This window comes from Idiotropiscis lumnitzeri, chromosome 4 (genome assembly GCF_059441095.1).
Source record: "Idiotropiscis lumnitzeri isolate Australia: NSW breed Sydney's pygmy pipehorse chromosome 4, RoL_Ilum_1.0, whole genome shotgun sequence".
Classification (NCBI taxonomy): domain Eukaryota; kingdom Metazoa; phylum Chordata; class Actinopteri; order Syngnathiformes; family Syngnathidae; genus Idiotropiscis; species Idiotropiscis lumnitzeri.
The window spans coordinates 18,616,231-18,627,864 of NC_142394.1; the positions used below are offsets into that span (position 1 = coordinate 18,616,231).

Consider the following 11,634-nt stretch of genomic DNA (forward strand, 5'->3'; position numbering starts at 1 on the left):
AACGTGAAACTGGCATTGCTCACATTTTATCCTTCCGTGATGGTTTTTACACTGTGACATGAATGCAGCTCAATCACGTCATGAGGAATGCACGGGTACAGTCCTCTGAAGGTGAACTGCTGCTTTTTCTATCCCGTTTTATTGTTTGTCGTTAGCTGCTTTTCAACCAGCCTGCTCTCCAGTGGAATGTATTTATTCATCCATCCATTTTCGACCACGCTCGTCCTCATTATGGTTGCGGGTGAGCATGAGCTCATCCCAGTTGACTGACGAGCAGCAGGATACACTCACGACTGGTTTCCAGCTATTTGCAGGGCACATACAAACAACCATTCCCATTCCTTTTTGCACGTAAGGGCAAGTCTCTCGGTAGTTAACCCTACCCGTATGATTTTTGAAGTGGGAGTATTTAACCCACACAAGCATGAGGTGATGCAAACTCCACATTCAAAAGACAGCGGCCCATATATATATATATTTATATGTATATATACATGTAGATATATATATTTGTATGTATGTGTATATGTATGTGTATATATGTGTGTGCATGTATGTGTATGTATGTATATATGTGTATATATATGTATATGGATGTATATATATGGATGTATATATATATGTATGTATGTATATATGTATGTATGTATATATGTGTATGTATGTGTGTGTATATATGTGTGTGTATATATATATATATATATATATGTGTATATATGTGTATATGTATATATATATATGTGTAGATATATGTGTATATGTATATATATATGTGTAGATATATGTGTATATGTATATATATATGTGTATATATATGTGTATATGTATATATATATGTGTATATATATATGTATATGCATATATATATGTGTATATATATATTTGTATGCATATATATATGTGTATATATATATGTATATGCATATATATATGTGTATATATATATATATATGTGTATATATGTATATGCATATATATGTATATATGTATATGTATATATATATATATAACCACGACAATGAGGGGGTTCACTGAATATTGAATATGATTTGTAAACTTGCATGTATTTATTTCACTTTAAGTGCTTTGCATTTTTGTCCTTGTTTTATCATACCCTGACTAGTTAGGTCCTTAAACGTTAACGCTGATACTGAAATGCAATTCATCACCCCGTCCATATTCAGCACTGCAGCATTTACTCATTGTTCCAAATCAAGGATTACGTGAAAATGTACGGATAGGTAGGGTACGCCGTGTCCTTAATTACATAAAATACACGAGATTGTTCACAAAGCGTTTTGCCTTGTAACCTGTAATTCAAGAATAGACAGCACAAGGTAAAGATCCTGCAACTCCTTCCGTCTTCAAACTGACAAACTCAATGCAATCCTCAAATGGAACAGCAGGGGGCAAAGTAAGCACACTCTTACACTTTTTAATTCGAACGTGTTAAAATTACACTCGTAGGTTTAGACAGATGTACTAGTTTTGAATGCAGTCGTGAAATTAAACGCGTATGTAAATTTGTAATGCACGCCACACATCACCCGTCAGTATTCCCGTAGTATATTTCTAAAAAGAATTCACACAAATGTGCTTTGTTCTCAATTTAGAGCAGGTCACTGATTATGCCCTCTTCTCAAAATACCATATAGAATCAAGTTGCACAACCACGAAAATATGTTAACAACGGCTGATGGGTTAAAATGAAACCACGTTGAGTCCTGCAAAGGTGAGCAACAAGGAAGTGCAAAAACGATTATCCATTGCAATCATGGCACTGCAAAGAGTTGCCAGTCGTTTTTGGATCCTCCGGAGGTTTATACTTCAGGTAATTAACAGCCGTTACAATGAAGATGTGTTCCCGGTGTTTCGAGGAGAAACGATAACGTAAGATTAATGTTTTGTTTTCTTTCAGAAAGACGTTACTCGAACGCAAGAAGCCGTAAAACATAAGGGGATGTGTCCAATAGAAGTGAGTCATTTGGACCATTTAGTGTTGACTGTAAAAAGTGTGCCGGACACCATCAGGTTCTACACGTCAGTTTTGGGAATGGAGCTTGTCACGTTCAAGGTATGTCGCGGGAATATTGATCTTCGAACGGAGCATTAGTGAGAAAATTGGGTCAACATCGTCCTTTTAGTGTGTGTACTTATTGTGACCTTTAGGTGGCGGTGTTGAGTTGTTTTTCCCCTCCCAATATACAATGAATAGGAGGAATGTACAATAACAAATAACCTGCCACCTTTTAAAGGGTTTTGTAAAAGTGTGTAGATGCCACGAGATGGCGTCAAAGATGCTCATAAAGCACCAAGAACAGGCACCGGGGTACACCAGCAATGGGAAGAGGACCCCCCCTTTTCTATATATTTTTTTTTAGTAATTCCGGACTTTTGTTCGTGTTTTTTCTGCGCCCCCCCCACCAAATCAGTCACCACATTTCAACAATATAACATATATTGAATATTTGTCAGCCTTTTACTGACCAATTTGAATGAATCAAGGAGTCACTCACTAGCCTGGTTTACATGGAGCCAAGTATTACAATTATAAAGGATCTAAATGACCAAATGGAATGAAAATGCGCCATATAAACACCTCAATCAGAATACGTCATGTAAATATTTCCATCGGAATAGCCAGACTGCTTCCGGAGTGCGCATGCTCTTTCTTGACTTAAATGCATAGTGACGTTGTTGCATACACACTTTAAAATGGCAGCTTCTTTGCAGAGCTCGTCTGCGACATAAGAACTTGTTTGAAAGTACTGATAACTCGTTTTTATAATGGTGTCGTGTAAATTAAAATGTTAAAACAATCGTATATATATATATATGTATATATATGTATATATATATATATATATATATATATATATATATATATATATATATATATATATATATATATAATGTGTATATATATATTATATTATATTATGTTCCATCTTGATTAGAATGACAAAAAAGTCCCCATGTAAATCTGGTTAGCGTGTGGCCAAACGTGCCCGGTTCTGGTGTACTGTACACTATCATGAACCCATGTTACATAAACAACTGTATTCAGTAGTTAAATTATAACTTAATACTAACTCATTAGTATTTGTAGCATACTAGTGTGATATATTTTGTTGTTGATGTGTGGGTCTGGCTCAGCTTCCCTCCGGATGGGTCGCCGAGCATGGCAGAGTTGGTGATGGAAAAAACTTCTCTGACACAGCCATTTTGGTTAGAAAGAAATTTTATTCTTGTCACATGCTGATGTCCAAAGAAGTCTTCCCAAAAAGAAACAGGTGAAAATAGTGGCCTTGTCTTAGCAAAAGGTGAAAAAACACTTTTTGAAGCTTCTTTACAAAACAGGATGTTCAACCTAATTCAGGACTAGGAATAGTAATTAAAGTGGTTTCACTGTCGCGCTCCCAAGATGAGTGCAAACACCAATACAGTACAATTCAGCCAAATAGCAGCTGTACAAACCTTCAGAAAGAAGAAATACTCAACACAAATCGTCTTTTTTTTTTTTTTTAGCTAAACATTACCTCACAACCAAAAAAGAAAACAAACAAGTGACCCGTTGCTACCAAAAGGTCTGAAGACACAAACAGGAAAAAAACTCAACAGCTCCATTTCCTAGTGGCGAATCACAGACCTGCTCAACAAAAGTTTACATTATAACACGACAAATAAGTCTACAGAGTAAAACTATCTGTGTTCTTCGTGAAACAGTAATCCCTCGTTATCGCGGTTATGTAGACCAGAACCCGTGAAAATTGAAAGAGTAGAGGTTGCCTTTTTTTTTTATCTATTATTTATTTAGGTTTTTTTTTTTTTTTGGTACTGCTCTTTTACACTTTTGCAACATCCCCGAGATGGTTCCCAAACTTCTAGATATGTGTTACACAAAAACAGGAACTTTAAAAATGCAAAATGAAGAAATAATACCACGTTGCAAACTGTGAGTTTAGATGAACGTGATCTACAAGTCCGGTAGAAATTGATAACGAGGGATTGTTTAATAACTGTTAAAGTTTTCATTGTTATCCAATTGTTTTTTTTTTTTTACCTTAACTAGAATCCTGCGATCCTGTTTACTATCCACTTAACTGGCTCAACTTTGACCAACTGAATGGCACATTTGAATAACATTTTGAGTTTCCGAGCAGAACATTGTTCTAAAGTGCTGTTCATTTATTAAAATTGACAAGACTGGCGAGATACAACAAAGGAAGATGATAGGTGAGGCTGTCATTTCACGCAGCCAATCAGCTCACGGGATAAATTCACTTGCGCTCTCATCAGTCGTTTTCGTGTGGGGAACAAATCACGTTCCTTATATGAGTGTCCCTTGTACAAAGCTTGCCAGTCAAGCCATGTCTTTGAAAGAATTTTGCTAACACCTCCACTAGATGGCAGGATTTCATTACATGTCACATGTCTGCATGCTTTGATCCTCCACTAATTAATTAATTACTGTGGACTACATTCCTCATCCACTGATGCCGTTTTTTGTTTCACCAATGAAGGGAGACCGTAAAGCTCTGGGCTTTGGGAATCAGAAGTTGAACCTTCACCAGCTCGGCAAGGAGTTTGAGCCTAAAGCTAAGCATCCAACTCCAGGCTCTGCAGACTTGTGTCTCATCACCAAAACCCCTCTGACTACTGTAGTGGTACACTTGAAGGTATGCTTACCTATAATATAGAATTATTTTGTGTTAGTAGCTGTTTTGTGTACTTATTTCTGACATTGTCACATCTGCAGATGTGCGGAGTGCAGATCGAGGAGGGCCCGGTGGAGAGGACGGGAGCAGTCGGGACAATCACCTCCCTGTACTTCCGAGATCCAGATAACAATCTCATTGAAGTGTCCAATTATCAGCGAGAAACATCACAAGAATTTTCATAATATGGCCTCTTATTTTTTTTCGATATATATGAAAACAAATCTGGAAATAAGTATTTATGATCTCAATGTGCAGCAATTTAATTTTATTTGTACAATCCAATCTGGAATTGCAATTATGATAATTGTAATCAAACGCATTTGCTTACACATCAGAAACAAACCGCACAAAAGTTTTACAATTAGCCTTTGATTTGTACAGTGGTTTTGTATTTGCGTATCTAATTTATAGACGGGGGATTTTCATTGTAATTCGCACGCTAAACAATTTGCATTCATCCTTTATATTGGAGTTCCGAATGAGCGTCAAGAATCGCCATGACAACTGATAATGCTGATTTATTGATCATGGTTGCAAATAGATATATTAATATAATAGAAGCAAAGCATTTGTAGTCATGAAGTAACACATAAATAGATCATTGTTTGACAAACAGTATAAAGTCAAATAATAATTTGCAGCTATTGTGTATCTATTGATATTGCAACATTCTATGTATGTACTTCTTCACAATCTGTAAAATCCCCCCCTCCTCTATAATGTACATCGAGATACATTCTGTTTGAGCTGTAAATTTGCATTTTTACTGCAGTTGTGAGAGAAGGGGAGTACAGTCATTAAGTTTGTCCATCTCTTCCACAATTTGTATTAGTCTCTCAACTTTATCTGTGGGAAGCACTGCTCCTGCATTATTCCTGAACTTGTTTCTCAGGCTCTCGTTGGTCAGTGGTTTGCGCCAGTGACCATAAAATGTGTCGCATCGCCCTCTCAGAATGTCTCCCCCAACAAGTGCTACTTGGACTTCACCATACATGTGATCGAAATTTGCTGGGTTGTCATGGGGATATTCCACGCGGACGCGTCCTAGCAACTGGAGGAGCTCAGGACGAGTCATGGCCGCAGGGCTGAAGGACTGCACGGTCACCTCGCCATCCAGGAGGGCACTGCAAGCGTTGAACTGGAAAGAATGGCGGGCCTGGTGGTCCGACTGTGGGAAAGGCCTGTTGATGTATTTGGAGTCGGGAACTCTGAGCAGGATGGCCTGAATGTGAGCTGGAGACACGACGCCAGGACCTAAACTCACAAGGTTCTTGTGCACTGAGGCCGCAGCGTCTGCCAACCAGTGCATGCCCAGATGTGCAGGAAAGCGCTTAAACGCTATATCCTGCTCATCTAGCAAGAACACATAATCGCCATGGTTCGGTGATTCCAAATGCTGTGGCACGTAGTCTTTGTAGAAAGCACTGAAACCAGCAACTCCTTCCACCGCATCCAGGACTAGCTGACTTGCCTGAAGTCCTTGTGAGGACAATATAGCAGCCTCTAGCCCCAAGCGGGATGCATTGCCTATGTGCATGGGTTTGGACTGAGTTGCAGCATTAGCCATCGGGGCTCCAGAGAGAGAAGCAGCGATGGCTAAGGCGTGACTACACTCCGACGGAGTCAGCGACAAGAGGCAAGCGCAGGCTGCTGCACTTCCCATTGTCCCCACCACACTGGGAGGGTGAAACCTGGTTGGAGCAGAGACACAAATACAAGCGTGTTAGGGGTCTATTTTCACAGACAGGCGCACATGGACTTGGTGTAAAAACCCGTGCATCTTCATGTTCGTGCCGTGGCAAGTCCAGTTTACCGTGTTTGAGTTTTGGCAGACAGCCCTGCGCCATACAGGGCATTCCGGCGGACCGAGGGTGTTTTATTTTACTTGCACCAGACCCACTTGTCAAGTTGGTGACAAAGTAGACTCGATCTTAGAGCAGCTATAAGCAGGTCTAAGTTATGGCGTAGGTGGCGTAATGCGATTTTGGTGGATTTCATAAAACCACGGGCAGAAAAATTCTGCACTTTGCTGATGTGTGAGTCATCGTATTTCTTTCATAAATATGAACACAGCATGCATCAAACCCTCTGAATCCTTGTATAAATAAATTCATTAAGCGCACAGGCACAAACGGTCAGGATGGAAAGCGGTGATCTGTGATCGCCCAGGTCAACTGTACATCATTCCAAAGTAGAGTCTGCTTGCAGTTTCTGATAAGACTTCACTCCAGTGTGTCGATTTCTGCACTGTCAAAGACTGTGCATGTCTCTCCTCCATTAATTTAAAGGAAATGAATGGCGCCGCCTTCATTTTACCAGGAAGTACGCTGGCTGTGTTCTCTCCCACAACGGCGCAAACAATTCTTTCTACCTGCTCTTGTCCAGGAAAATACCAAATGAAAGAAATGTGCACAGTTAGACTAAATTTTGCCCTATATGTCCAAATAGCGTGAGTGACTTGGGTTACTATTCACTGCATTGCCATGTTGTAGAAAACAACAGAGATGATCACACTCAATATCGACCACTGTCTGTTTTCGAAGTATAAAATGTAACACTTCCCTAGGAAACAAGCTTTTTATTGATGGTAGAAACAGCAGTTATTTGATTTGAGGAGTGCTTCAACACTCTCACCTCATGGGGATGTTATGAGCCTCATTAGAGAACCTCATGAGCCGTCCCTGGATCTCAATGCCGACGTTGAAAGCCAGCAGGAAGTCCAGACCACTTGGCTTGCTGTTGGCAGGCATCATGTCGCTGAGAGCCAGCACAGCAGGAAGCACTGCTCCGGAGGGATGAGTGGCAGGGTGCCATGTGTCATCAAAGTCCATGGAGTGGGTCTGTATCAAAGGTGAGTAATAATCAAATAGCACTCAAATCCCAGGCCCTTATTTCTGAGTGTGGAGGAAACTTGAATCATAGTGAAAATGATGGTTTCAAATGCCAGCTCCAGCTCATGGTGGCTTATTAAGGAAGCCAAATATTATTTGCTGGTTTAATACTTGGAAATTTAGTTAAGTGAAGTCATTCTGGTGTCATGAACAACTTGTGTAAATTGTTTCCCTCATTGCATTTTAATCTGGTGTTTTTGTGCGTTTGCTGCTGGTCGTGCTCACCGCCACTCCGTTGACAAACGCCGCCAGTGTTGGCGAGAGCTTGTTGCCCTCGCGTCCGTAGACAGAGCTGACGTCATGATGGGCGTACATGAGCTGGAGGGAGCAAGATGGAAACGGGTAAACAGCTCGAGTCATCAGTGACACAAACACACACGCGCAAAAGACCTTAGAATGATTAATTTGGCTCATCACTCCTCAGTTGCTTAATACGGTTCTTTGACATTCACTACAAAAGGCCACGGCATTTATCACAATGTAATAACTATGGATTACCCCAAAGTACTTTTGAATTCGTCTGTCCGCATGCCACTCTATTTCCTATGTCATTTAAAAAAATATATATATTTAAGTTTCTCCTTTCTTCCCCCCCCCCCCCCCCCCAGCCTCACCTGGGAATGCTGCAGTGCCAGTTGAAACACATCTGTTGTGCTGCCAAGGAGACCAACTCCAATACTATCCAGCATCATCCTCTTACTGCGATGAAGGACTACAGAGGACAAGTGGTGAGGCTTTACTTGACTGATGAACTTTCCAAAACTCGCCGTGACTGTGTCCTCAGGGGAGGGGTACTTTAAGACTACATGCCGTAAAAAAAAAAAAAAAAGAAGAAGCAGAGGATTGTTAAAGGAAAATTAAAAAAAGGACTTTGGACAATGTTGCAAAGAAGCTTCTGGCTATGATTTTACCCTCTACTGCTGACTTATGCAGTCGTCTGACCGCCCACATTGGTCTCACGGCTTTCTGCAGAGATGAATATACTTGGTCACATGGATTTTATTTGTTTCAGATGTTGCCTGATGATATTTTCCTGCTTGGATGTTAAACAGGTGAGTACTGGGAAATCTGTGCCACATACTATATATACATATATATATATATATATATAAGTCTTGTCAAACATAAGAAAATCAAACCAATTGTTTTGTGATTAAAAATTTTGTGTCTGTATGTGTACCTGTAGAATGGAGCTCATGGCTTCAGTCAGGCGTTTCTTCTAAGTTTCTTCTGTCGCAGCTTTGTAGTCAGCAGATGAAGACGGATGCTCCAAGTGGAGCGGGGGCCATCCTTATATAGTCAACGGCTTACAATGGTGACGAAAGTGGAACAAGGAAGATCGTGTATTTTCCACAAGACAATATTATCAGGTTCAAGGAAGCCTTTTGACAGTGTGCATCCCAGCATTATCCTTCTTTGAAAGAAAAAGAGGAAGTTGTGGGACTCCGTCGGAGTTTCATGATACCATCTCTCAGGTTGCACTGTGTTTAGCGTATTGTGTTGGGAATTCTCATCAAACCCACCCACCCTCAAGAAGTTATACTATATATGCATGCCTCGAAGTCGGAGAAGATCATTATTTCCCCAGAACATCTTCCCAAGGTAAGACCTTGATAACTCTTAAATATTTTTAATTTTTGTTACATATTAATTATTAATATGATAAACCAATTTTATTAATTGCATGTTGTACGGTATGTAACTGGTCTCTCAGGGGAAGAATAATTCATTGATATGTCCTCAGTTGTAAAACTACTCTGGGTAAATTTATTATAAAGAAATGATAAGCCCAAGAGATCAGTTGCTGCTTGTTCAATGGATCTTGCCAGAATTTATTACAATTTTCCAAAAGTTGCATCCTTTACACAAACTCACGCACAGCAATAGAAATGATTAGCACATAAGTGTTTATCAAAACCATCATTCAAAAGCAGTACTCATTTAATTGGAAGCTTTTGCTCAATTTGTTATTTAAGATTTTTTTTCCGTATACATTAGACAAAGTATTTGTTCTGTACTTTGGAACAAAAAAGCTTGTGATCATTTGTAAAGAAAGTGGGCCAAGTCCATATAATTAGAGACTTCTTTTTTTTTTAATTTGTTGTAAATTACTAAAACACTTAAAAGGTTATCCACTCTCTTGTTCCAGACAATTAAGATTTTTTGCATAATCACCTTGACATCCTGGTTTGTGTATTTGCACATTTAGTTTTGCAATTCATCCATTAGTGATTTTGTGTAGCCACCTGTTGTATTCCCGCTCTCCCAATCTCAACAGATCATAAAAACTATGACGTCAATCAATGGTTTCCCAGCCAGTTTCTACAGTGAGCCCGGAGTTTTAGGCATGCTATCAAATGGAATCAGTGCATTCCTCGTACTTCTACAGAACTTCAATACAGCACACTCCGGCATTGCACCACAAGGATTGGAGAACATACTTGCAGGTGGAGCAGTAAACTAATGTCTCGAAATATCATAACTAGTGATTTGTAAAGCAAACTGATGACAAGTGACTTTTTGTTCATCTAGGTGTGCATCTCATCCTAATCGGCGGCATCTGTCAACTGGTGGCAGGCCTGCTGTCCTTCCGAAAATATGACCATCTGAGTGGCACTGCCTTTGTTGGCTACGCCGCTCTTTGGGGAAGTTATGGTGCCTCCCGAATCTACTTTGGCGCATTATCTGGGACCCCCGCCGCGCCACAGACAAGCAACGTTTCTCTGTCCACCAACTTGACACAATTGAATGCAACCATGGAGAGCACACTTTGCTATATATGTCTGTCCTTAAATGAGTCGGCTATTGCTGGTCTCATCCCGTATATCCTGCTCTCAGCTCTCCTTGCCTTCTGCTCAGCCACCGTCAACTACATGATGCCTTTTGTTTTTGGAGCCATCACAGCCACTTTAATTTTCGAAGCAGCAGCTCTTGTGTCAGGTGCATGGGCTCTTGTGGTATCCGGGATTCTTGAGTTGCTCATCCTGATATTTGCCATCTACGGCTCAGCGGCACTGCTTATAAAAGGTCTGACTCAACGTCTAGTCCTCAAAGGCTTCGGGACACCTCTCTTTAACGTCCTCCTGCTTGGTACTGCCAGTTCAGCCCATGCCCAGAGCCCCGGCACAGAAAAAAAGAAAAACACAAAGTACGCAGAGCCCATGGCTTTGGGTTTCTTCTGTGACACAGTGGCACCATCCATCTTTGCGTTTTACAGTTTTGGGTTCATGAAATCATTTGGTTTGGGAGTTGCTTGGGTGTCTATCATCTCAGGTGCACAGCTTTTTTCCAGCTACTACTCCCATCGACGCCAAGATTGCTACCACATGACTAAGTTTGGTTTTCATGCCACTTATTGGCTGATCAAGGCTTGGAACGAGTTTGTGGCATCTGTTCTGATCGTGGAGGATACCGAAGTCACGTCAGGGAGGGACCAGATGCTCGGGAACTGGTTCTTTGTGGTGGCCTCGCTGGTGCTTTTTTGCGGAAGCCTGAAAATGGATGTTCTGGAACTGCTCCATAACACGCTTTTTGTCCTGCTCACCGTCTCCACAACCCCTCAGATCCCCCTCAGTCACCATTACATAGTCTTCGGTCTGGCTTGCACCGTCTTTAGCGCCACTTCACTTTACGGCACATTTTCTCGGCTCATCAACGCCATTGCAGAGAAGTCACTTATCCCTGTTGGACCACAGCCAATCTCTGCTGCCCAGCTGGTGAAAGTTTTGAACTGGAGCAGGTCCGAACAAGCGAAAGCAGAAATACCGTTTCAAACGGAACAGGCGTCAGATGCTCTGTTTTACTTGTCAAATGGGCTTGCGGCTTTGTCTGCTCTTCATGCAAGCATACACGGCACAAATTCTTCATTCCTGCATCAGACCGTCCCTTGGGTCCTCATCTCTGGCGCTGTCATTCAGGCTTATATCAGTCGTCTGAAAGTTACAGAAGCAAACCAGTTTGGGTCAATCGTCGCGTCTGTCTACATGGCAGTATGGGCAACGTGGACCTGGTTTAGATTTGCA

At 40.9% G+C, this 11,634-nt stretch overlaps 3 protein-coding genes across 6 annotated transcripts in view; 2 read left to right on the plus strand and 1 right to left on the minus strand.

Moving 5' to 3' along the window:
• The first annotated feature begins 1,482 nt into the window (after nucleotides 1–1,482).
• On the plus strand, nucleotides 1,483–5,342 carry glod5 (glyoxalase domain containing 5). Its single transcript, XM_088294772.1, has 4 exons — nucleotides 1,483–1,831; nucleotides 1,919–2,074; nucleotides 4,524–4,679; nucleotides 4,760–5,342. Exons 1-4 carry the CDS (start codon nucleotides 1,775–1,777, stop codon nucleotides 4,901–4,903), a joined length of 513 nt encoding a protein of 170 aa, XP_088150898.1. The 5' UTR covers nucleotides 1,483–1,774; the 3' UTR covers nucleotides 4,904–5,342.
• A 4-nt stretch (nucleotides 5,343–5,346) lies between these two features.
• LOC148338416 (uncharacterized) overlaps nucleotides 5,347–11,634 on the plus strand; it is an 8,997-nt gene continuing 2,709 nt past the window's right edge. For all 4 annotated transcript variants that reach the window (XM_088294767.1, XM_088294770.1, XM_088294771.1 and 1 more), the window contains exons 1-6: nucleotides 5,347–7,954; nucleotides 8,221–8,340; nucleotides 8,625–8,664; nucleotides 8,799–9,214; nucleotides 9,891–10,059; nucleotides 10,145–11,634. The exon at nucleotides 10,145–11,634 is cut by the window's right edge and continues 1 nt beyond it. In XM_088294767.1, coding sequence (XP_088150893.1) covers nucleotides 9,161–9,214; nucleotides 9,891–10,059; nucleotides 10,145–11,634 — 1,713 coding nt within the window. In that variant the 5' untranslated portion in view covers nucleotides 5,347–7,954; nucleotides 8,221–8,340; nucleotides 8,625–8,664; nucleotides 8,799–9,160. The remainder of the gene's footprint in view (nucleotides 7,955–8,220; nucleotides 8,341–8,624; nucleotides 8,665–8,798; nucleotides 9,215–9,890; nucleotides 10,060–10,144) is intronic.
• On the minus strand, nucleotides 5,483–8,810 carry irg1l (immunoresponsive gene 1, like). The gene is made up of 6 exons (XM_088293494.1): nucleotides 8,793–8,810; nucleotides 8,524–8,578; nucleotides 8,227–8,414; nucleotides 7,838–7,930; nucleotides 7,356–7,561; nucleotides 5,483–6,412 (listed from the first exon to the last, which is right to left on the minus strand). The coding sequence occupies exons 1-6, from the start codon at nucleotides 8,808–8,810 to the stop codon at nucleotides 5,485–5,487; spliced, it is 1,488 nt and encodes a 495-aa protein (XP_088149620.1). The 3' UTR covers nucleotides 5,483–5,484.